The 22,259-nt window shown below is 52.8% G+C and overlaps 2 protein-coding genes across 2 annotated transcripts; one reads left to right on the forward strand and one right to left on the reverse strand.

Moving 5' to 3' along the window:
- Positions 1-13,909: 13,909 nt before the first annotated feature.
- On the reverse strand, positions 13,910-15,609 carry NCLIV_019910 (conserved hypothetical protein; the record flags this gene model as incomplete). Its single annotated transcript, XM_003882185.1, has 12 exons — positions 13,910-14,034; positions 14,090-14,136; positions 14,198-14,258; positions 14,317-14,347; positions 14,406-14,512; positions 14,574-14,642; positions 14,704-14,763; positions 14,821-14,869; positions 14,933-14,989; positions 15,059-15,104; positions 15,161-15,383; positions 15,441-15,609. The coding sequence occupies 12 exons, from the start codon at positions 15,607-15,609 to the stop codon at positions 13,910-13,912; spliced, it is 1,044 nt and encodes a 347-aa protein (XP_003882234.1).
- A 1,878-nt stretch (positions 15,610-17,487) lies between these two features.
- NCLIV_019920 (Predicted CDS Pa_1_8910, related) lies at positions 17,488-21,818 on the forward strand (the record flags this gene model as incomplete). Its single annotated transcript, XM_003882186.1, has 7 exons — positions 17,488-17,565; positions 17,816-18,098; positions 18,597-18,925; positions 19,281-19,517; positions 19,894-20,138; positions 20,803-21,070; positions 21,498-21,818. 7 exons carry the CDS (start codon positions 17,488-17,490, stop codon positions 21,816-21,818), a joined length of 1,761 nt encoding a protein of 586 aa, XP_003882235.1.
- Between the last annotated feature and the right edge of the window lie 441 nt (positions 21,819-22,259).

A 22,259-nucleotide genomic window follows, 5' to 3' on the forward strand; every position in this document is an offset into this window, starting at 1 on the left:
TATTCACACGTACGAGCGACGTTCGGTCATGAATCGGGTGGAGGCCGGGCGGGGTTCTGCGGGTCTCTCGCCACGACAAACACGATCTGGTAGCATGTGATATCTCGGCTAGTCACGTCACGGATTTTTGTTTGCCGAGGCGCTGAGAGCCAGCGCTGCCAGACCGGCGACGGCGGAGACCGGAGACGTTGAGGAGGGGGTTTTGTGAATTTGCATTGGTCGCGGCCGGTTCTGAAGGGGACCACGAGCACTGAATGCTGGTGGCAACCAAGCTAGCAGGTATCTCGCCGGACCGGGCCAGACGGGTTTCCACTCGTCTCCAGGTATTTGGCGTTTACTAGATACCATTCAATTACGGTTCGCGGCAAGGATGCCCATTTCCTTGGAGTCTGTTACCTGGCTTCGCGCACGCAGTCACTTGTGAGGGCTGCCAGTCCTGACACATCCATGACACACTGTGGCTCAGGAGTCCACTGGTGTTGCGGCTCATATACATTAGGTGACTGTGTCAAGCATATGGGCGTCAGCAACGCTTGGGAAGACACCATCGACACCACAGGTCTGTTAACATGCCATTCCGCTGGCTGCTAGTCGACGAGAGATTGGATCCATATCGACAGGGCATTTCCGGAACATGATAGACCCGACTCTGTTGTGGCCGCTCGTTGTTCGTCATCACGAACAGGCAGTAGAAGCTGTGCCCATCTAGTGCTTGTGGACCCCTGCAGTGTACCAGTCCTGCAAGTGTGTGTGTGTGTGTCTCTTGGGGTTCCTGTCAATGATCATAACCTGTTGCTGGAGAGAGATCTCGGCTACAGGTGCAGCAGCAATCAGAGTGTTGGCGTCGTGTTCGTGGGGAACGCAGCTTTGCCCGTCGGATGGGAGATACTCAGCGCGGCCGTGATTCCGGGGGAAGCGCGTCATTGTGCATTGCACATCTTACCCTTTTCCATGCCTGATTTGGCTTCGTTTCTTCTGCTGACTGGCGTAGCCTGTGAGTGCAGCACCAAAATGTTGATGGCGTTCGTCTGGGTGGCGTCTCTCACGGCGTCGTGATGGACTAGGGGTTGCACGCCTTGGTGCAGAGGATTCTGCTTCCACGAGACATGTGACCCACGACTTCCGACGGCCTCGGCTTATGCAACTACCTGCCGGGTCGTCGTCACTCGCGTGAACATGGTGCGGCGATGCGGACCGTTGGGATGCCTGGCCCTCCCGTTTGGTGCTTCTCCATCTAACTGGAATAGGAACACAGCGGCTTGCAAGAGCCTGTGCCTTTCGTGCGCGGTCTCGTGTCCATCGATTGGTGGCATCCGGGCGACGCAGTGTCAGCTCGCGTTGCCTGGTGGGGGCGTCAGGCAGCGACAGGGGGAACACTCTCGAGCAGCGCCTGTAGATGTTGCATCGATTTTCGGGTGGCGTCCGAGGGCGTGTGGGCCCATGAAAGCAGGCCGAATAGGGGTTGTGGCGAGCCCCTGATCCGAGTGTTCTCCGCGGAAGTTGTGTCCCATGCTTGTGCACAGAAGGGAGTACGCTGCGATGCTGACTGGCGGGCGTCCGCCAGCTCTTCTGTTCTAGCATACGACGGTTTGCTGCGGGTGGCTTTGCCGTGGGGACTGAGAAGCAGTAAATGCGTGTCATCATAATCGTATGGACGGGTCAGGTTCTGCCATCAGTTAGGTGGAGGGCAGATGGGGCGGGCTCTGTCCATCTCTCACGACGACAAAGACGATCTAGAGGCATGTGATCACTCGACTAGTCATGTCACGGATTTGTGTTTGCCGAGACGCTGAGAGCCAGCGCTGCCGGACCGGCGATGGTGGAGACCGGAGTCGTTCAGGCGGACTTTTGTGAATTTGCATTTTGGTCGCAGCCGGTTCTAAAGGGGACCACGAGCACTGAATGCTGGTGGCAACCAAGCTAGCAGGTATCTCGCCGGACCGGTCTAGCGGGTATCCACTCGTCTCCAGGTATTTGGCGTTTACTATCTACCATTCAATTACGGTTCGCGGCAACGGTGCCCATCCTCATGGAGTCGGTTACTCGGCCTCGCGCATGTAATGCGTTGTGAGGGCTGCCAGTCCTAACGCACCCATGGCAAACTGCGGCTCGGTGGGCAACTGGTGTTGCGGCTCATATACATTAGGTGACTGAGCCAAACATATGCGTCGACGGCGTGTCCCAAGGCGTTCCCTACACTACGTGTCTCTGAACATGTCGCTCCACTCGCTGCTGTCGACGAGAGATTGGATCCATATCGACAGGGCATTTCCGGAACATGATAGACCCGACTCTGTTGTGGCCGCTCGTTGTTCGTCATCACGAACAGGCAGTAGAAGCTGTGCCCATCTAGTGCTTGTGGACCCCTGCAGTGTACCAGTCCTGCAAGTGTGTGTGTGTGTGTCTCTTGGGGTTCCTGTCAATGATCATAACCTGTTGCTGGAGAGAGATCTCGGCTACAGGTGCAGCAGCAATCAGAGTGTTGGCGTCGTGTTCGTGGGGAACGCAGCTTTGCCCGTCGGATAGCAGATACGTAGCGCAGCCGCGCTGCCGGCGAAAGCGTGTTAATGTGCCTTGCTGCTACCGCACTCGTTTGCATGCTTGGGATTGCCTGAGCTTTTTGCCAGCTGGCCTGGATGGAGAGTGCAGTGCCAAAATATCGGGCTGCATGCTAGCGTCCCACACGCCATCATGGTTGATGGGGGGTCTCTTGTCTCGATGCACCTGTTCTCAGTCCACCAGGCAGGTGATCCACGAAGACAAGGACGGCTTAGGCAACTACCGGCCTGATCCTCCTCGCTCCCGTCGACATGCTACGGTGATGTGGACCGTTGGAATGGCCGGCCTTCCTGTGTGGTGGTTCTGCAGCTAGGTTCAGTAGGAACACTGCGGCCTGCAAGAGCCTCGCCGTCTCGCGGGCCGTCTCGTGTCCGTGGACTTGTGGCACCTGGGCGACGCACAGTCTCGTTCGGTTTTTCTCAATAATCATAAACTCTTGCTGGAGAGTGGTCGGGGCTACAGGTGCAGCAGCAATCACAGTATTGGCTCAGGTTTTCCCGTCGGATGGCAGATACGTGGCGCAGCCGTGATTCCGGGGGAAGCCCTTCTGTGCGGCTTGCTCGTCAAACATCTTTCCATGCCTCGCTTGTCTTCCTTTTTGTGCCTGCTGTCGTAGACGGTGAGTGCAGTACCAAATGGTGATGTCGTTCGTCCGGTGGCGTCCGACACGGCGTCGTGCTGGACGAAGGGTTGCACGCCTTGGTGCAGAGCCTTCTGCATCCACGAGGCATGTGATCCACGACGACGGCCTCAGCTGAGGGAACTCCCTGCCTGGTGCCCCTCACTCCCGTCGACCTGAAACGGTGCTGTGAACCGGTGGAATGCCCGACCTTCCCACGTGGTGCTTCTCCAGATATCGAAAGTATGGACACTGCGGCTTGCAAGAGCCTGCGCGTTTCGTGCGCCGTCTCGTGTCCACTGATTGGTGGCATCTGGGCGACGCAGTGTCAGCTCGCGTTGCGTGGTGGGGGCATCAGGCAGCGACAAAGGGGACACTGTCGAGCAGCAGCGGCTGTAGATGTTGCATCGATTTCCTGGTGGCGTGCGCGTGCACGTGGGCGCATGAGGGCACGCCAAATAGGGGTTGTGGCGAGCGACTGAACTAAATGTTCTCTGCGCACGATCTGTCGCATGCTTCTGCAACAAAGGCGGTACGCTGCGACGCTGACTGGCGGGCGTCCGCCACCTCTTCGGCTCTAGCATACGGCGGTTTCCCGCGGGTGCGTTTGCCGTGGAGACTGAGAAGCGTGGATGCGTACAACACATATTCCCACAGATGAGCGACGTTCGGTCATGAATCGGGTGGAGGCCAGGCGGGGTTCTGCGGGTCTCTCGCCACGACAAACACGATCTGGTAGCATGTGAAATCTCGGCTAGTCATGACACGGATTTTTGTTTGCCGAGGCGCTGAGAGCCAGCGCTGCCAGACCGGCGACGGCGGAGACCGGAGTCGTTCAGGGGGGGTTCGGTGAAATTGCATTTTGGTCGCAGCCGGTTCTGAAGGAGACGGGGAGCACTGAACGCTGGTGGCACCCGTGCTAGCCAGTGCGTCGCCGGACCGAGCTAGACGGGTTTCCACTCGGATCCTGGTATTTGGCGTTTACTAGCAACAATTCACTGACGGTTCGCGGCAAGGATGCCCATGTTCGCGGAGTCTGTGACCTGGCATCGCCCACACATTGCAATGTGGGAGCTGCCAGTCCTGACACACCCATGACAAACCGCGCCTCAGGGGAAACCTGGTGTTGCGGCTCCTTTATAGTAGGCGACTGTAGCGATACGGGCATCAGCGAGGCTTCTGAAGACACTGTCGACACCACGGGTCTCTTAACATGTCGTTCCACTACCTGCTGTCGACGAGAGATTGGATCCATATCGACAGGGCATTTCCGGAACATGATAGACCCGACTCTGTTGTGGCCGCTCGTTGTTCGTCATCACGAACAGGCAGTAGAAGCTGTGCCCATCTAGTGCTTGTGGACCCCTGCAGTGTACCAGTCCTGCAAGTGTGTGTGTGTCTCTTGGGGTTCCTCTCAATGATCATAACCTGTTGCTGGAGAGAGATCTCGGCTACAGGTGCAGCAGCAATCAGAGTGTTGGCGTCGTGTTCGTGGGGAACGCAGCTTTGCCCGTCGGATAGCAGATACGTAGCGCAGCCGTGATTCCGGGGGAAGCCCGTCTGTGCGGCTTGCTCGTCGAACGGTTTTCCATGCCTGACTTGCCTTGCTTTTTTTGTGCCGACTGGCCTGGATGGAGAGAGCAGTACCAAATGGTGATGTCGTTCGTCCGGTGGCGTCCGACGCGCCGTCGTGCTGGACAAAGGGTTGCACGCCTTGGTGCAGAGCCTTCTGCATCCACGAGGCATGTGATCCACGACTTCCGACGGCCTCGGCTTATGCAACTACCTGCCGGGTCGTCGTCGCTCGCGTGAACATGGTGCGGCGATGCGGACCGTTGGGATGCCTAACCCTCCCGTTTGGTGCTTCTCCATCTAACTGGAATAGGGACACAGCGGCTTGCAAGAGCCTGCGCCTTTCGTGCGCGGTCTCGTGTCCATCGATTGGTGGCATCCGGGCGACGCAGTGTCAGCTCGCGTTGCCTGGTGGGGGCGTCAGGCAGCGACGGGGGGAACACTCACGAGCAGCGGCTGTAGATGTAGCAACGATTTTCGGGTGGCGTCCGAGTGCGTGTGGCCGCATGGGGGCAGGCCGAATAGGGGTTGTGGGGAGCTACTGATCCAAGTGTTCTCCGCGCACGGTGTGTCGCATGCTTCTGCAACAAAGGCGGTACGCTGGCATGGGTTACTGGTCGCGGACCCGCGCGAGTGCGGCACTCGCATAAGAGACGGGGCTGGAGTATATATTCTGCCGGCGCATAGGGGAAGTGGCTTGTCGTCTCTGCAGGGATAGAGCGGTTCACGGGGAGGTCCGCCGCTGGACGATTAACTTGAAACACGAAGCCACGTGTTTGTTAACGGCGTGAGGCCGGAACCCTCTCGGCAAACGTCACATTGCAGCCTCCTAGGCATGCTGCGTTGTTTCTTATTTTTGTTTTTCGGTTGAATCACGAGCGTCTCTCCTCGGCATTGAGCGCTGCGCAGCCATGAGAGTCTGGCCTGGGTGTGCGTCAGTGATGCTCTATTAGAGCGTGCTGTCATAGCGACTCGCCTTAAGTGTGCCGGTGTGTGCCATCGTGGACAGTTTGTCTGCATCTCGACGTGCCTACACCGTTATGACGCGCCACGTCCTGATGAGACGTTTTGTCCTTGGTGGTGGTGTCCAGAAGAAAATAGTGAGTACATTGATCTGGAACGCGTTGGGGGGGTCGTTGGTTTGGATTTAGAGCGGCGTCGCTCTGAGAAGGAAGCTGCAAATGTGCATTTCCAGCTTCTTAGGAGGATGAGAGGCATAGTGACTATGGTTTCGTGATTAGGAGGGCAGTGAAGCTATGTGCATCATTCGTATCCATAAGAGGAGTGTGTTGAGGTTTGATTTGTTGTAGGGTGTCGGAAGCCGCAAGGGTGAGGGGTGTAGGCGGTGGCAGGACACGGCTGCACGTATTGGCAGTTAAGCGTGGTAGGTGCATTTATCCGGTTGAAGGCTACGGGAGGTAGGTGGGAACGCGTTACGAACGGTAGATCTCTGCCTCAACTCGGGGAGCCTCTCAGTGTCACCGGCTGCACATATGCAATTTGTTGTGTTGTGTGCTTTTTAAGAAAAAAGTAGGGGCTCTTCGTCGTCAGCACGAGATTCGACAGCGTGACGACACGAAGGAATCGGTGTCCGCAACGAGTAGTGTGCAGCGCAGCATCACATATCCCACAGCGTATACTACCAAACGGGGTCATGATGTGCTCCGAAGTGTGCGGCATGAGGTTCTGGAGCAGGCATCGCTCCCCATGCCTGCCGCTCCGTAACTTTAGGAATTGCAACACGGGCAAGTCAGAGGCGGGGAGCCGCAGCCGTCCGGGGGGTCACATTAGACAAGCCGTTTGCCTTATGTTCGTGAAACTCGTGTCGGGGTACCTATCAACGTGGCGATGCGCGCACGTGAGCCAAAACAGACTATTGCGACCGTGTCGCTTAACCCTGAACTGGGGAGGTCGTATCAGCGTGTATGCGGCGTCAGCGATGTTGTTGTGCGCTTCAGTACGCAGCGTTGTCAGCGGGTCCGGTGCCTCTAGCAAAATAGCCTGCGTTTTCTGGTGCCTCTCCGGTAAATTTCCACGTCGTATTTCTTTCGGTTCAAGGGATACAGGCATAGCTGTCCCGATGATGGTTTCAGCTTCCGTTCCTGACTTGTTTTCCACTTTACTCGGTTCCTTCGCCTACCGCCGTTCCTAGTCTGCATCATTGCACGGGCGGCGTGAGGGCTGCAAAATTACTCCACTCCTTTTTCGCTTTACGGTCACGGCCGTGAGACGCTAGCAGTCAATTATGGGAGTCTGCAGATAATGGGCAGAGTAGAGGAGAGACACACGAGATCGGCAATAGGTGTGAGAGTGTCTGGCCAGGTAGTCGATGCTGTTTGTGTGGGGATTTGTTGCAAGTTGTTGCGTGGCCACGGAAGGAGATATCATGCAGACAGCACGCGATCACCCGAGTTTGCTCATATGCCGCAGTGGCTGACGTGAATGTACTGTCTTGCCTGTTCCGGTGACGGAGTAACAGACAGACTGCAGCAGGTTAGGGAGGCAGTGGCGTAATGGATGCTATCCAGCATATCAACTGGACGTGGGTCTCTGTAGCGTGATTGAGATTGTCGTCCGCCTCACCTAATTCCGCTGCTACAAATGCTCGCCCATCGTAAGGTTGTTTTGCCTAGCATTCGCGCCTGTCGGCAGATTTTTCACTATGGCACTCCGTCGGCAAGCCTCTACCCTTCCTCTTTGTGTTCAGTTTTTCCCGGTAAGAACGTTGCTTCCTACAGGCGTATGATCGGGTGCAACGACGAGAAAAGGACAGGAGACGAGAGCGTGGGAGGCGGTCCTTTGCAGGGTGGGTGAGCACCTGGCGTTTTGAGGCTGGCAACTCCTGTCTCTGGTTCTACATGTGGAATGGCCACATTTTTAGGGGCCACTTGTAGTCGTACCTGGCTGGTGAGGCACCAATGGTAGCGCTTTGTGATTGGCTCTGTCATCACACTGCAACGTCTGTTCAGGTCAAGAAGGTACGCGGCGATTCTAAAGGCCAACCAAGGTAGCAGGCGCATCTACCTCATCTGCCTGCTCCATACGAGGGCCAGTCAGCTCCAGGTAGAGGTACACGAGAGATCAGCGACGGCGTGCGTCGTCAAGGCGTCTGTGTATTGTCCGTGACTGCGGTGCAACACAGCAGGTGTTGTCTCTTATACATCCGGACGTCATCCGTTCGTGACAGCAGAGAGAAAATGGGTACCCATGGCGGTGTTCCCTTTGTGCCCTTTTTATGGGCTGTTCGAAACCGCGCCGCGAAAGCGCGGTACACGAGCTGACCTGTCCTGATGACGTGTGACGGCTCATTGTGATGTTTTTCCATTTCCAGTCTAAGAGTGTACGTTGTAGTTATTAAAGTCAATAAAGGCAGCAGGCTTCAGTTACGTCATACGCCTGCTCCATACGAGGTCCCCTCAGCTCCAGGTAGAGGTACCAGAGAAATTTGCGAAGGCATGTATCTTCACTCTGTTTGGGTATTGTCCGTGTCCGCGATCCATCACAGCCGGTGTCGTCTGTGCATCACGACATCGTCCGCTGTTGCCCCACCAGAGCAAATGGGCGCCCAAATGGGGTTTCCTCTGGGCGTTGTAGTTGCCCTCTGGTTTCCCCTGTCGTGGCTCGGCATTCTCTTTTGGTCCGCATGCTTCCGGTACCAGCGTCGCGTAGAGATCAGAGGGCAGCGTAGCCGAGGTGTTGCCTGGTCTTCCGTGGCCGTCTCCCTTGTTCTGCTTGCCAGTCTGGGTTACACTTGTTTTCGTGTGTGACGTGTGTTATAGTAGTCGTGTGCTCGTTGGGCAAGTCTCTCTGTAACCGTATTAATCTCCAGTTGCCGTCTACTTCCCACTGATGTCGAGGGGTACGCGTTCATTGGACTGGTAGATGTGTTATTCAAGGCAAGAAGTCTGCGTTGTCTAAGTGAGCAGATAAATTATCTGTTGAGAACCACATGTACAGTCACCGGGGTAGAAAGTGTCGAAAGAAGCTAATGGACAGTGGCGATTGATAACTAGACACATGTCTGCCTACATGCAGTAGGTGCCCCCATACGGCAAAGAATGTGCCTGTGGTAACCGCGCCACTCTGGTTTGCAGACGCCACCGCACGTAATGTCTGTCATGCTTTAAGTTGTATTTATGCGCGCATGCACATACCAACCTAAATATGGATATCTGTATATGGCGCTGGTAAAGTGTGTGCGGAGAAGCCGGTTTTCTCCTGCTACCAACAGGATTCGTCGGAATGGGTGGGGGAGAAGCCGCTCACTGGTGAATGAAGTCTCGACCGGGAAGCGAATCAGAGTTGAATCAAGCATAGTTGTTGCGGATGAGTGTGAATCACGTGTCGATGGCACAGCACCGAGGCTGTGCTCTGTCACCTGTGGCTCCTGGTGAGATTGTCGGCACAAGCATTTGTTTGATGCGCGTCTCCCTCTGGCGTCCTCAGTCGAAATCCGTAGGTGACTCGAAGATGAGTCGACGGCTTAGCAGCTAGGGTCCACTGTAACATCACAAACGAGCAACACATCGAATACGGGCACTAACGAACACAAGGTGTGTTCCTTATGAATCTTGTCGTAACGTAAATATGATGAGTAGTGGCTACACCTGATGTGGCGCCGCGATCGCTACGAGATGAATTTGCAACATATATTCCGTCATTACTCGCTGTGGTAATCCGGTATGGGCTTTGATATTGCTCTCGTCACGCCATATCCCCAGAGCGACCATGGCATACCACAGGGAGGCCTGACGAGGATTTATGGAGACCCTAGCACGCCGAGAAATGGGTTTTTCCGTCGGCAGGGCACTACCAAGGAACCTAGATCCGGCGTTGGAACTAGACCTTACTTAGATCCAGATATTTATGGTCGGTGTGCTAGGGCGATGGACCGCGGATTCTGGCTGAAAGGTGGCCAGTTTCATAGCTTGAATAGCGGGACTCGCGTGTGTTAGAAGCCTGCCACTGCAGTGAAGTAGTCGCTATCCAACTTATCACGTTCGTGCTTCCTTTTTTCTTCGCAATAGGACGTGAAAGAAGGATATAGCTCCTCGAGCAAGAGGGTCTTCAATCTCATCCATATTTTGTCACGTGCTGACTTATTTTTCTGCCGCAATTGTGTTGTCAGGAACTTGAATAGGCTTCAGAGGGCAACCAATCTTATGCATATCTGCGATATTCGGAGGACGTGACAACGATACAGAGGGATACGTTTAAGCGGCAAAACGTGACGCTGCGGGTGAGAATGTTAATGTAATATTATTAATAGTTTTACGGAGATCTGTCAAGCTTGGTTTCAGTAAGAAGAACGACAGTCCCGTCTACATTTGCACAAGGAAGAAGGAAATGCTGAAGTAGAAAGGAATTGTGGGAAGGAGAGTTGGTTTCTGTCTCTCGTATGGTGCCTCGTGTCTGTCCTGGGTAATCGGCGGGTCGTCGTCCTCCTCGACTTCCCGACAGCTGACAGTGGAAAGATAAGTCCGGAGAAGGGGACGTTAAACGAAATACGGAAGAATATAGGGGACCACAAACGGAAGGAGTTGCGGTTTCAGTCTACAGTGATTGACTAAGATATCGGAAGTGACGTATGCTGACAGGAGCATGTGGTTAAATCTCTTCTTTGGCGACATATTATTTCTACATGCCTTTCTTGCTCCATCCTTCTCTCTTCTTCGCCCTGCGATAATGCAGAGGAAGATCGATATGACGAGGAACAGAGGCATATGTTGTGTCACTAGCGTAAAAGACAATCAGTTTCATACGTTGTGGCAAAATATGGAAAAATGTTAGTGACGAAGCGATGAAATGTTTGCTTCAATGTAGGTGGAAGCATTGTCAAGGCAAGGCCAGGCGCTGTCTTTTACGGTGTTCCTTTGTGAAGTGCAGGCCTGTGTGTTGCGATATTTGGAGAAAAGAGAGTCTTGTCTCTTTAAGGGGGTAGTGTATACGTGATTCCTTTTCCTAGTACGTAAATTGTCGCCGCCAGATAGTCAGAAAATTGTGAAAACGAGTGAGCTATTTTCAGAGAATGTCTTGGTTTTTATCATCATCAAATAATGTAGGAAATTGAAAAAAGAGAATCACTATTCACATACTATTTTTCATGTGGCCAAATATTGCGACAAATTGGCAAAAAGGACGGCAAGCGGTTTGGTGGAACGCCGAGGGAAGAGCCTTACAAGAGTGACGAATTTCCCGGGATAAAGGGGGATCGTACGTATTCAGCCACGAGTTCCGCTTAAGAAAACCTTCCAGACGGTATATCAAAATCAATGAGGACGAGAAGCAAGGAAGACGCCCACCTGTGTAGGACAACCCCCCCATTAAATGTGGCCCCGCTTTTCTCCTGAAAGTGTGCTCATATGTGTGGAGTTGAACCACGTCGTGATGTTGTGTACAGATGTCCGGCTGTGTCAAACTCCTGGGGCTATCACTGGGCCTGAAAACGAAAATGTTTGAATGGTGTAAAGTCTTTCCCCCCGTGTTCGTGCATCCGGAGAAAACTCCTCAACCGAGCGCCCTGAGCTTAGCAGCGCGCTCCGTTTCCGTGTCCGACGACTGCACCCGATCGGTAAAACCCACCTGGACATGCAGTCAGAGCTGTTGCAACTGAGATCTCGAGATATGCATTTGTAGGTGGATTTCGTAAAGAGTCGCTGGTAGGAGGAGCCACGACGTTTGTCGCATTAGACCATCATCAGACGCTGCTTAAGGGCGTGTTCAGCTAGCGGCTGAGGATGTTGCGATACTGGCCGCCGTGTGATCCCCCGTCCCGTGGCCCCCCGTAGGCAGAGACTGTGTGCATAGGCAGCTGAGAAACCTGCAGCTAGGAACAAAGTGCAGCAGAAGACGCACATACCATTAGCCGTAACATCATGCACCGTGCAGACTCCGCACTGACCGCCCCCTTGCATTCACTACATCTCTGCAGACTGTATCACCTTTTTCAATGTTTAGATTGTTTTGGGTTTATCAGTTGAGATCGGCGACCCACAGTAATATCCGGACACTACTGATTCGGCAACGTGGGCTTGGAGACACATACTAAGCGTAAAGGCTTTAGTCCACTGTGATGCCATATCGATTCTCCGGACTTCATATGTGGTGGTAACCATTCGAGAGTGGATAAATGAGTTTCGCCCTTCTGTGCGCGGGGTGGCTCTAGCCCAATCAACTGTGGCCAGCCGTTGCCGGAGAAACCTAAGCCAGGGTTTTTTTTCTCTCCCGGTAACTCCACTGCAACTCTGCCCAAGCCTCGTGTTGAGCTAAAACTTGCACATCATTGGAACACGACAGTTGACAAGGATGGATGCTGTCAACCACTTTTCCTCTATCCGTCTCGGTCGTCGTTCTATGAAATATGGGTCTCCACCAACTGGCAAAAGACGGATGTCACTACGACACAATTCGTGCTCTCGTGAGCGTGCACTCTCGCTCCGTTTGCAGTTTTTTGTTAACGGGAATTGTCACTTCTGACGTGAAAGGAGAAACAAAATGCATCTTGAAAGAATGAACAATGCTCAGCCCTTGAACTCGGACGAAGAGCGGCTCAGCACAACCGCTGACCAACGTGATTTTCCGGTTTGTTGTCCAGCAATTTAATGCACGTCGCCATCGATTCGCACAGGGAATCTGGTGCAGAATGATCGCACCTCCAAGGTTAGCGGCTCGAGATGGTGACATCAGAGGAACCACACGTGCACTGTCTTCACGCCAGCGATACCAAAAGTAAAACGGCAAACCATGTATCCTGTTGTGAGAGCATCGGAAACACACACAGCCGTTTTGCCATGGCTTTCACGACGTGCATACACTAAAGCTGGGCGGTTGTGGCTCCTGCCATGGGGTACGGCAGTACGCAGATGCCCCATCGAAAATCTGCCTCCTAACGAAGTTTCGAAACATCTGCCAATTGGAACCACAAGTGGAGGTGGCTATATTATGCGGTTTCGACAATTTTCTGCCAAAAGGGGTCCCTACAATCACAGCCCCAAAGCGTCTGGCTTCTTCAGTGGCTGCCTCAGTTTTACACAAAGGAACAGAGCCTCCAGTATATTTGCGCTAGCAAGACATGAAGTAACCGAAAGTGGCAACACTCGGAGCCTCACAGTTAACTTCATGCATACAATTGTGGCCTCCGTATTAGCCAATGTGCAAGTCTTTCCCAACGACGCTCATGTCTACTTCTAGGGCCGGTGACTGGGATCGAGCCTTCGGATAAGAGAGACAGGATAGAAATGTGGGCGTGAACAACCTCAAAGAACGGAAGCAGACCTTCGCTGCTGAGGAGAAACAGATTTTTATGCGAGTGCCACATTCGAGGAAACGACCTGAGTGGCCTCCCTCATGCAGAGAAATGGAATTGCTGGAAATAGCAAGAGTCTTGGGTCTTTGCTCTGATGGATGTGCGACGACCCGGCGTTACTGGATATCTAATATATCTCTGATTCTTGACATTAAAACTCATTCCGCTCTAATCAGTGATTCAAGGTATACTGTAAACCACGGGTGTATACACATCACCTCGTGGATTTATTCCTCAGAAAGACAAATTCCGCGAACTGAAACTGAGTTGGACAAGCCTGTGTCATGTGACTGTGCGTTATTATGTTTGTGAAACCAATTCGTATCTATCATCGATAGCGTTTTGGACACCTATATGACCCGAAATTATGCCAGGCATTCCGTCTGGTGGTAGGGTTGACCTTATTTTTCGACTATGCAGGCCCAAGCATCTACGCATAGCCGCTGAGTCGAGTATTGACAACTGTGGTCTTAATTGAACGATAAATGCTGCGGATTTTGCCACGCAACTGCTGAGGAACTCATCGCGACAAGTCGTCTTGCACATTGCTGAGTTTGAATGCAATACTAGCGTACTTCGCCAAATTCTTGTAGCCGGGACACCACAGATTTTTTTCGCTGGCTAAAAGGAAGTATTGCTCGGAGTGATTCGCTTCAAACTCCTTCCTCCGGGACCATGCCCATAGTCAACTAAAATACTTGTCGCTGTTTTTCCATGGCTTTTGTTATCCAGGGGGATCCACGCTCTTCCTGTTAGGAAGCGTTTTTTCCGCATCCACGCCTCAAGCCTGACAACATAGTCACACACACGGCCACAGTGGATTTAGACTCCTTCTATACAGTTCTACATAAAAGTCAGGCATCACTGCAGCATAATGCTGTTCCTTTCGCTGGCATTGCGGATCCTGCTGCAACTAGCGATGTCCCGAGAGAAAGCTTTCGAGCAACCTGATATCCTCCAATGTACAACTCCAGTTTGTCTGAAACAACCAGCCGTTGTACGACAACAGGAAAAGCATAAGACGAAAACTATACCGCAAAGATGGTAGCCATTCGGGCACGCTGTTGAGGCTTCGTCTTTGCTGAAGTCAGATGGTGGACAGTCACTGTCAGCACACCAAGACTGACAATCTCGGCGCTTACTTGCAATCAACACAGCCGATGTGTATGAATGACGGCTCAACCCCGGCCAGTGAGATCGAAGCTGGTCGTGACGATGGGTCAGTCTCGTTCCACTGCAACAGTGTGCTCTCGTTGCTTACCCTCGGCTTGGATGCTATCCCTTCCTAGCGCCTGCATGCGATTAGAGGCACGTGTGGACAAGTACGGAAGAAGCGTTTGACACACGTACGTAGGAATACACTTTGAGTTCATCCATAAGGAGTGGCATATCACAAACATCCTCAGCATATGGCGTCGAACCGATGTACAGTGGGATGTCGTTTGTTCGCGTAAGGCCTGCCCGAGAAGCTACGTAGGATGGTGGTTTCCACATGAGCAGCAGTATAGGGAGTCTTACTTTGTGTTATCATTGTAGAGTCAAAAATTCCATCGACGTAAAGATACACTCGGTTCATGCGGCGGACCACTGCTTCCGGTTCTTTATTATGCCAAGTAGTTCATGCATCAGAGAGAGGGTACGGGCTCACCAGCAATGTGATACCACTGGTGAGGCTTCATTCTCGAGTTGCTCATCATTTCCTCCCCCGCTGTTTGAAAAGCCTTGCCATGATCTCACGACATAGCATTCTGTCAAATGCGCCTACGAGTGTCAGGGTTTTGCGAGGTAGCGACAACAACCTTGATTCTGCCGTCCTTTTCAGAAAATAGTGAAGTCCATCGGTTACGCGGGCTTCAAAAAGAAGAGAGTCTGCATACCCTTGGATTGACGAGTATCGCAGGAGCCGCCTCTTGCACATCCTCCTTCATAATGCCCTGCAAACGTGACACCGATTTTAAAGCCACAGTCTCCCATGTTGACAACACAGGGGACAGCGTTTTTACCTTATGAAGTAACGGACAGAATTGGTCATGGAGTTGGTTGTTCGCCCTATACACAAAATGTAACGGTTTACTCGTGATAACGGGTGAAAGAATGTTAGGCACCTAGACTCCGCATCCTCAAGTAAGTACGCGAAGAATGTGTAGCTAAAATCTACAGTCTGTAACCCGTCTGCAGTAGGGACGTATACGTAGTTGCGTCGGAAAAGGCCCGAGCTGCCTGAACCTCCTATGCCATTTGCAGCCATCACCTCCCCGGAGGCATGGTTTCTCTTGCCGCTTTCATCGAGCGGCCTGATGCTGTCAAATGTGATGTGAAGTTCAAGCCCTGAAAGACACGCATTCGGAACAGAGAGAATATCCAGTCGGTCTCCTCACAACTTACCATACGGCTGAGCGCTAGGAAGCAAAACTTTCTGCTCCCCGTGCAGACAGAGAGCAGATTGAACGGCCACATCGCAAACTGGGTAAGTTGTGTAGGGATACTCCGCTCTGCCGCGTGCAAAAGCGGCGATGCCGTAGGAGGCAACAGCAGCAAAAAAACATGCCCTCATCTTCGCATGCTACAGACCGTTTGAGTAGATGGCGTAGTTGACAAGAAGGGGGGTCCAGTGTCGATGAGACGCAAAAAGTTTGATGTTTAACCGGAGCTCTGGGACGAAAGTGTCTGTCTGTACACCCGAACAAATGTGCGGCCATGATGTATCCATCTTACCAAAAGGCGACAGCAAAATCTCACAGCCCCTCTTCATGCGGTGCTTTAACTGCTACTATGTGCCGAAATGTTCTTCGGGTTATCTCGAGTACGAGGTTCTCCTGACGCTGAACACAGGTGGATGTGTTGCAACTGGTGGTCGATATACCAGGGCCTTGTCTGGTATGATCCCTGACGCGTAAACTCTCTAACACTGTGCCAGAGAAATCTAGAGCTAACAATCAGCTGTAGCTTCGGTAACGAAATGGTTTTTTGTGAAAGGGTCGATGCTGATGAAATCTGCTGTGCCCTTTGCTGCTGTAGTAGTGATGTACCGTCTCTTCCGCAACTGCAGGCAACCCGCACTGAGCTGTCTTAGTGTGTCTTCGTCCACCCTCAGTCCTAAGATTGCATTTTCACCGTCCAGGGGTGTTGAAACACGTTCTGTCTATAATATTTCGTCTTATTTTTGCACGTAGTGGAAATTCAAGTAATTTAGCCACATGATACATCGCCTACATCGACTCTCTACTACCGTATGCCCCCACCAAAGACACTCGCATCCGATGAGAGCGGGCGCATGCCGGAACGTACTACGTCGATGCATGCAGCCTTGTTTTTCACATTGCGTTCAACTCATGTTTTTTTTCGGCTCACTCTAAATAATCCTACTGCTGCTATTGTTGAGCTGTATCTCTGTGCTGCTCTGAGCTTTGCAAGTCTTGCTTAGAATTCGCGTGAGCACTGGGTGGTGGGCCAGTGGCAGTTGCGCAGTCGTTCTAGATTCTTTCAGCCCAGTTTTTCAGCGGCTGCCACTGGAGTGCGAGCAAGACACCATTTTTCTTTTCAACAAATTACGGGCAATAGTTGGTCACACAACCGGACTGCGGTAGTGTTTTCTGGACAAACAGGACGCCACCACAAGGAAGAAGTGCCTTCGAGCGATCAATAATTGGTGTCAGAAGAGCGGTCCTGCCCTCTTCCATTTCCTTCTTATCACGCAGAGAAGTGCTTCTGATATGATAAACATAACAGCGACCGCAGAAGCATCCCTGGGTGACTTATGCGGTCAGGATGCATACATGGGGCTGGAACTGGTGACCTCGTGTTATGGACTCAGTTTGGAATAATCAACCCCAGTGTGGACAACAGCATGCTACTCTGACCCCTCAGGTTGGTGTCCAAAATGGGAGGGCTCTCTGATGGTGCTGTTCCTCGTCAGTGCCATGACGGAAAAACTGGCTCGCGCTTTAGTGTCGGCTGTACATCAGTGGGCTCGAGAACGACAGCTACCTTCAAGCAGGGTCAAGATTTCGCAGTTCTATGGCGGCAGTTTGAGACTTTCCTGGTCAAGAGGTTCATCAGCGAGCCGGAGCGCCTGATATCCTTCACCAGAATCGTTGCTCAATACAGAACACAAAGCCTGAGAGTGGAAGAACTCGCATTTCTGGTGGGATATTACTTTTCAGATTGTCCTGAGGTTCTCCTGTGCTTCTCCCTGTTCTTGCCTGACGGAATTGTTCTTGACGCTGGCAGCCCGGCTGCGGCCATGTGCGCACTAATACAAAATGTCGCTCCGGACAAATACATTATTTTCAGCGGAATTCTCAAGACGTGTGTCAGCCAGACACATGAAAGAGGAAGCAGAGATCTACTTCTCCCGAAAATGCAGGCTCTTTTCCATGGTCATCGTCTTGTCACCCGAGGATTGAGGAAACTTCTCGTACAGCAATTTTGCATGGAGAGAAATAGTGGCATTCAGTTTGTCAACAAACCTGTCGAAATTCTTCGGCCAAAAGATGATGATCCTCTACAGGTGAGAGCCTAACGTGTCCCCGGCCTCCCGGGGACACGACAGCCACTCATTCCAATTGCCGTTCGGTCGGGTTGAATCAGACGCTCTAGGCCACCTGTGGGTTGTGATTGATGGGGCATACCTTTTTCATAGTCGAACCATTTCGTAGAGAACCTTCTTGTGGCGCGGTGCGACAAGACATACACGTTTAGTGACCTACCATCCCCTTCCGATTGCGCTTTGGCCTTGTCTGCTTTGTTTTGTTGCGCAGCTGCATTCTGTCTACAACATGACCTTTCAGGTAGCCCTTCTGGGGGGAGATCGAAGTCGTGCCTGTGCGCTAGCCTCAAATGTATTACATTTGACGCGGTTGTATATCCGCGGGGCCTTGTCGTTCGAGCAAGTCAACGATGAGTTGGATAGAGTGTGGTGTGGGTACCCGGGCTGGCATCACGTTCTCCGATTGAAGGAGCTGATATTATCCGTTGCGCCGGAGGACTTCGAGAAGAATCGGCGAGTCACCATGCTCATGAATCTTTTGGATGATAAACAAGGTACGTGGACTTGACGATGGCAAGATACGACTGAACTTGAGGACACAGGCGTGGACAATTTTGAGCGTGGGCTTCTCGCCAAACACGGTGGCCACACCTCGTGGTTCCGTCGAATCACTAGGAGTGGGGACGCCAATTTGGCGAGCATTTTCGTCTCTAACGGTCCAGTCATGAGCACCAGCACAAGTGGATTTGTTGGTCAGCATCGTTCTGAGGAGCGCATATGGGTGTAGTATCTGTAGGACCCAGCGAGGATAAGAGGGGCTATGGCTGTGCAGGCTCCTGTGGCTGTCATCTGTGAAAGCGAATACCGTTTCTTCAGAAAGTCACTTCTCAGTAGGATGGCTGACTTGGCAAGAATTGGTGTCGGTGCAGCGTTTCACTGGCATAAACGAAGCCTCACAACTGGGTGATCAGGCCTCCGGACCCCGTCCTCCACGCTTTCGGATTTTTTGATCCGAACATTCGTGCTGTTGTCGGCTCTCTTTAACCGTGCAGCGCGGGGTTCTCATTTTGCCTCTGACGGCCTCCGAGCTGCTTGTGAGCTTTTCCTCCAAGATTTGGAAAATCGGTCCCCGACTCTTCGCCTAGAGGTTGACCATCTGGTGAAACGATCGTTGAGGGAGGCTTTTCCTCCCGCCTCTACGATGCAGCGGCTGGCTTCCTTGCTCGGGAAGCACCCACATAGTTGTGAGAAGCTTGGCGTCCTCACTCGTCTTGCCATTGACCTTAGAGCGAAAGGTTCTTGCAATTCCAGGAAGCGGAGGCGGCAGGACTTCGAGGAGGGACTGTCTGACATTTTGAAGCACGAGAGATGCGCGAGTCAGGTAAGGGTTAGATTGGTCCAGTTCAGTGCCAAACCGCAAACATCGATGAATGCTTGTTGAAAGGACCGCCCAGCGCCGCTACTGGGCTGAACTGTCGCGGAAGACGCCGCTGTGCTGACGTTGTCGAGTGTTTGCATAGACATCGCGTGGTGTGCACCGAACGCTCATGTACCAGTTTAGCATCAGGAAAAACGGGGTACTCAGCAATCCACACTTTTCCAGTGGATGGAGTTTTTGGGCGAGCAAAGATTCAACGGTCAAACGCGCTAGGCCTGATGATTACGGGCCAGACTCGCTACCGATGAAGGCCGATTGCTGCTGTTCACAGCGTCGTCCATGTTTTTGTGTTATTCAGAAGAAAGCGAAGGCTGACATGACAGAGGCGTCCACTGCAGCCGCTGTTGCAGCAGGATTTATAACCGACTACTTACCGACTCTTTTGCAGTCAACCGCCGAAACTCTCGCACCTTTCATTGTTCCGGCTCGGTTTCGGAGTCAGCAGCTTCTCATGCAGCTCGTAGGACCGAAATGGCTTCCATTGATTTATATGATCCTCGACGAATGGAACGACGGTCTCTTCACCAAGGAACAGGTGCGCCAGCCAGCTGGCACGAATGAAATACCCGAAGTCAAAACCTGTCACGGCCTGCCTATCCGTCGTCTAGTGCAGTGGCCCAACAGTTGCGGTAGGGGCGTTTGCCTGACGCATTTGAACAGAAAACAAGCAGCATGTAGTGCCTCTCCGTGTCTGCTCGCTTGTCTGCTTTTATATATGTGTGTATGTACTGACGATCCGGTGCATTGCGGCTGCCGTTGCTTGTCGAAAAAGAGAAACGTTGTACTGTCACGTACGCGATGGTGTCTTTGGAGCAATTAGCCGATTACGTATTTCGCGAACGCGGGAGCACGCTGCTGCCTTCTGAAGAGAGTAACAGAGACATCCCCACGTTTTTACGTTTTTCGTTTAGGCGATGGATTCACTGACGTGCATTGCTGGCTCTGACTCCAGAGCCCGCAACGCTCTGCGACCGCTTTTCACTTTGCTGGAAAGCAAGAAGGGCGCCAGGCAACGCCATATGACGGGCTCCCTCAGTCGCCAGTTGTACGATATGTGGGAACGACGAGGTTCTTCCTATCGGCGACTGCCCCCCGACTGGCCTTTGCTTGAGTGTAGCGGCCGGGACGCACTCTGCTGGGAGGTGTTCAACGACAGGTACGCGCGCCGTTGCTGCGCTCGATTTCTCGGGTTGCATAATGCAGTTTCGTCCCCGCCAGATAACAACGCACTGATAGGCAACGACCAGGTCAACAACAGACCTTATTGCCTTTTTGCCTTTTGCGTGGTCCCGAATTTCTTCTTTTAGCTTTTGTCTGGCTCGCTGCTGGGGTGTTGCGTCGTGCTGGAACCGAATTGTGGGTTTTCCCTTTTCCCGCGGCTCCCTGAATGTGGCACGTGGCGTCTACACATTTAGGCGTAACCGAATGGCTCCAAGACGGCTGGGGTGTCGCGATGAACCTCATGCCGTCTGTCGTCCGTCAGATGCATTCGTGTCACCTCTCACGTACACCGCGGCTTGCCGGATTCACTGGTGTCCGTGCATGCGTGAGACTCACAGGTGAGCGGTGGCCACTCTAGGTTTCCTGCGACACTTCGCGGGCCCAATTGCCCCGTGTCGTAGGACCTTGCGGGTCATGGCCAGTTTACGGACTGAGGGCTGGTACCTTTTCCGAAAGTTTGGAGCGCGAATGTTTTCCGATTATGCGCACTGGACGGAGAACGTGAGACACAGTGTGTCTTCTTGTGCCAGCCTTTTCTCCTCGCCTTTTCAAAATGAAGTGCGCTCCTCGTTCGCTCTTCTTCCTTGTCATTTTTTCAGTTGGGCGTCCATTCCAGATAGTTCCGAGAGTCAGGCGCGATTCACGAACCGCCACGAAGAGCAGTTGCTTCTTCTAGAAGACACACGGTATGAGTGGGACCTCCGCATCGGAAGGCTGGAGGCGACTCTTCGACGACTAGAGCGTATCACGGAGCAACTGACAATGATAGCTCCAGAGAGACGCCGCTGCGCTACAGTTCGTGTTAGTACCTTCAGCCAGCTGGATGCGACCATTCTCAGGACGATCTTCGGGCAAAATACCGAACAGGTAGATTTCCGCACGAGAACAGAGCTTCCTTTCTTAGTTTGATTGCTTCCCTGCTGCCTGTCTTGCTATTGTCTTTATCAGATTTGTGCGTTAGCTGTCTCACATTCAGTCTGCTCGTCACCAGGCAACTCCCTGACATTTGGACCAGAGCTACACTTGAAAAGAAACCTACCTTAGACACTGCGCGCTATCGTGATACTGGGACCGTCAAACCTCTTCCATGCATTCTATGCAGTGTGTAGACTGCAGCGCGGGAGTACAAGGAACAGCAGGTACCGATGGACGTGTTTTAGGACACAGCCATTTTTTTTCACGTTGTGGGTTTGTGGTTTTCTGTGACCATGTCCTTCATTGAGCTAGTCGCGTCATTCCCGTCGTCAGGTCTTTCATCGAATTTTGCGTTCTTCCCCGTGTATCCCTTTGACAGGTCGTGTCAAGCATCTGCCTGTCGCCTCTAACCTCAATCCCGATTGTCCACGACACACTGGTGACAAAGCTCAAGCAATGGCGCGCGATGCGTTACTTCCTCCAGCTTGGCTGGACGCAACAAGAGGCGCCGCACTGGGCAGGAGCGATTGATTTCAAGAAGCGTTTCATTGGTCGCCCGGGCGCGGAAGAAGACGCGGGGTCTCTTGATCACTCGAGTTCCCGGCCTTCAGGACGGCCGGCTGACCGCATGCAGACGCTCATTCGCTCCGCTGCAGTTGCGCCGCACTCCAGTGAAGCGCGGTTGTCGATGGCAAGCTAATAATACGCCCCTGTCCTTCCTTGTGTCAAAGAACTCTCCAAAATGATCAGCGACCGCGCCTGTGTGCCTCTTTTCCACGTTGTCTTCTGTTTCCTTCTGACACGTCGAGGTAGTTGATTTCGGTCGGCCAGGAAGAGAACGAACTTGGCTGGGGCGGTACTAGGGACTGCTCGTTTTTGTCCAGAGTGATGCTCCGGGACGACTCGAGAAAGTGAAGAAACCCTTGTTTTTGGAAACCCCAAGGGCTTCCAGTGTTCAGTACTTGGTAGTCTTTACTGCGAGTAGACTGCCGCGAGTGTGGCATATCTGACTCCTGTGTCGAGGATGTGGGGGTTGGCTGCGTTTCTGAAGAGCCTGGCGGCGGCATTCCTGCACACCACCGGCCTGCGGGACGAACGCGTTGAAAACAAGGCAAGAGAGAAACACTCCGCCGTCAGGTGC

The sequence above is a fragment of the Neospora caninum genome, chromosome VIIa (assembly GCF_000208865.1).
Source record: "Neospora caninum Liverpool complete genome, chromosome VIIa".
NCBI lineage: Eukaryota > Apicomplexa > Conoidasida > Eucoccidiorida > Sarcocystidae > Neospora > Neospora caninum.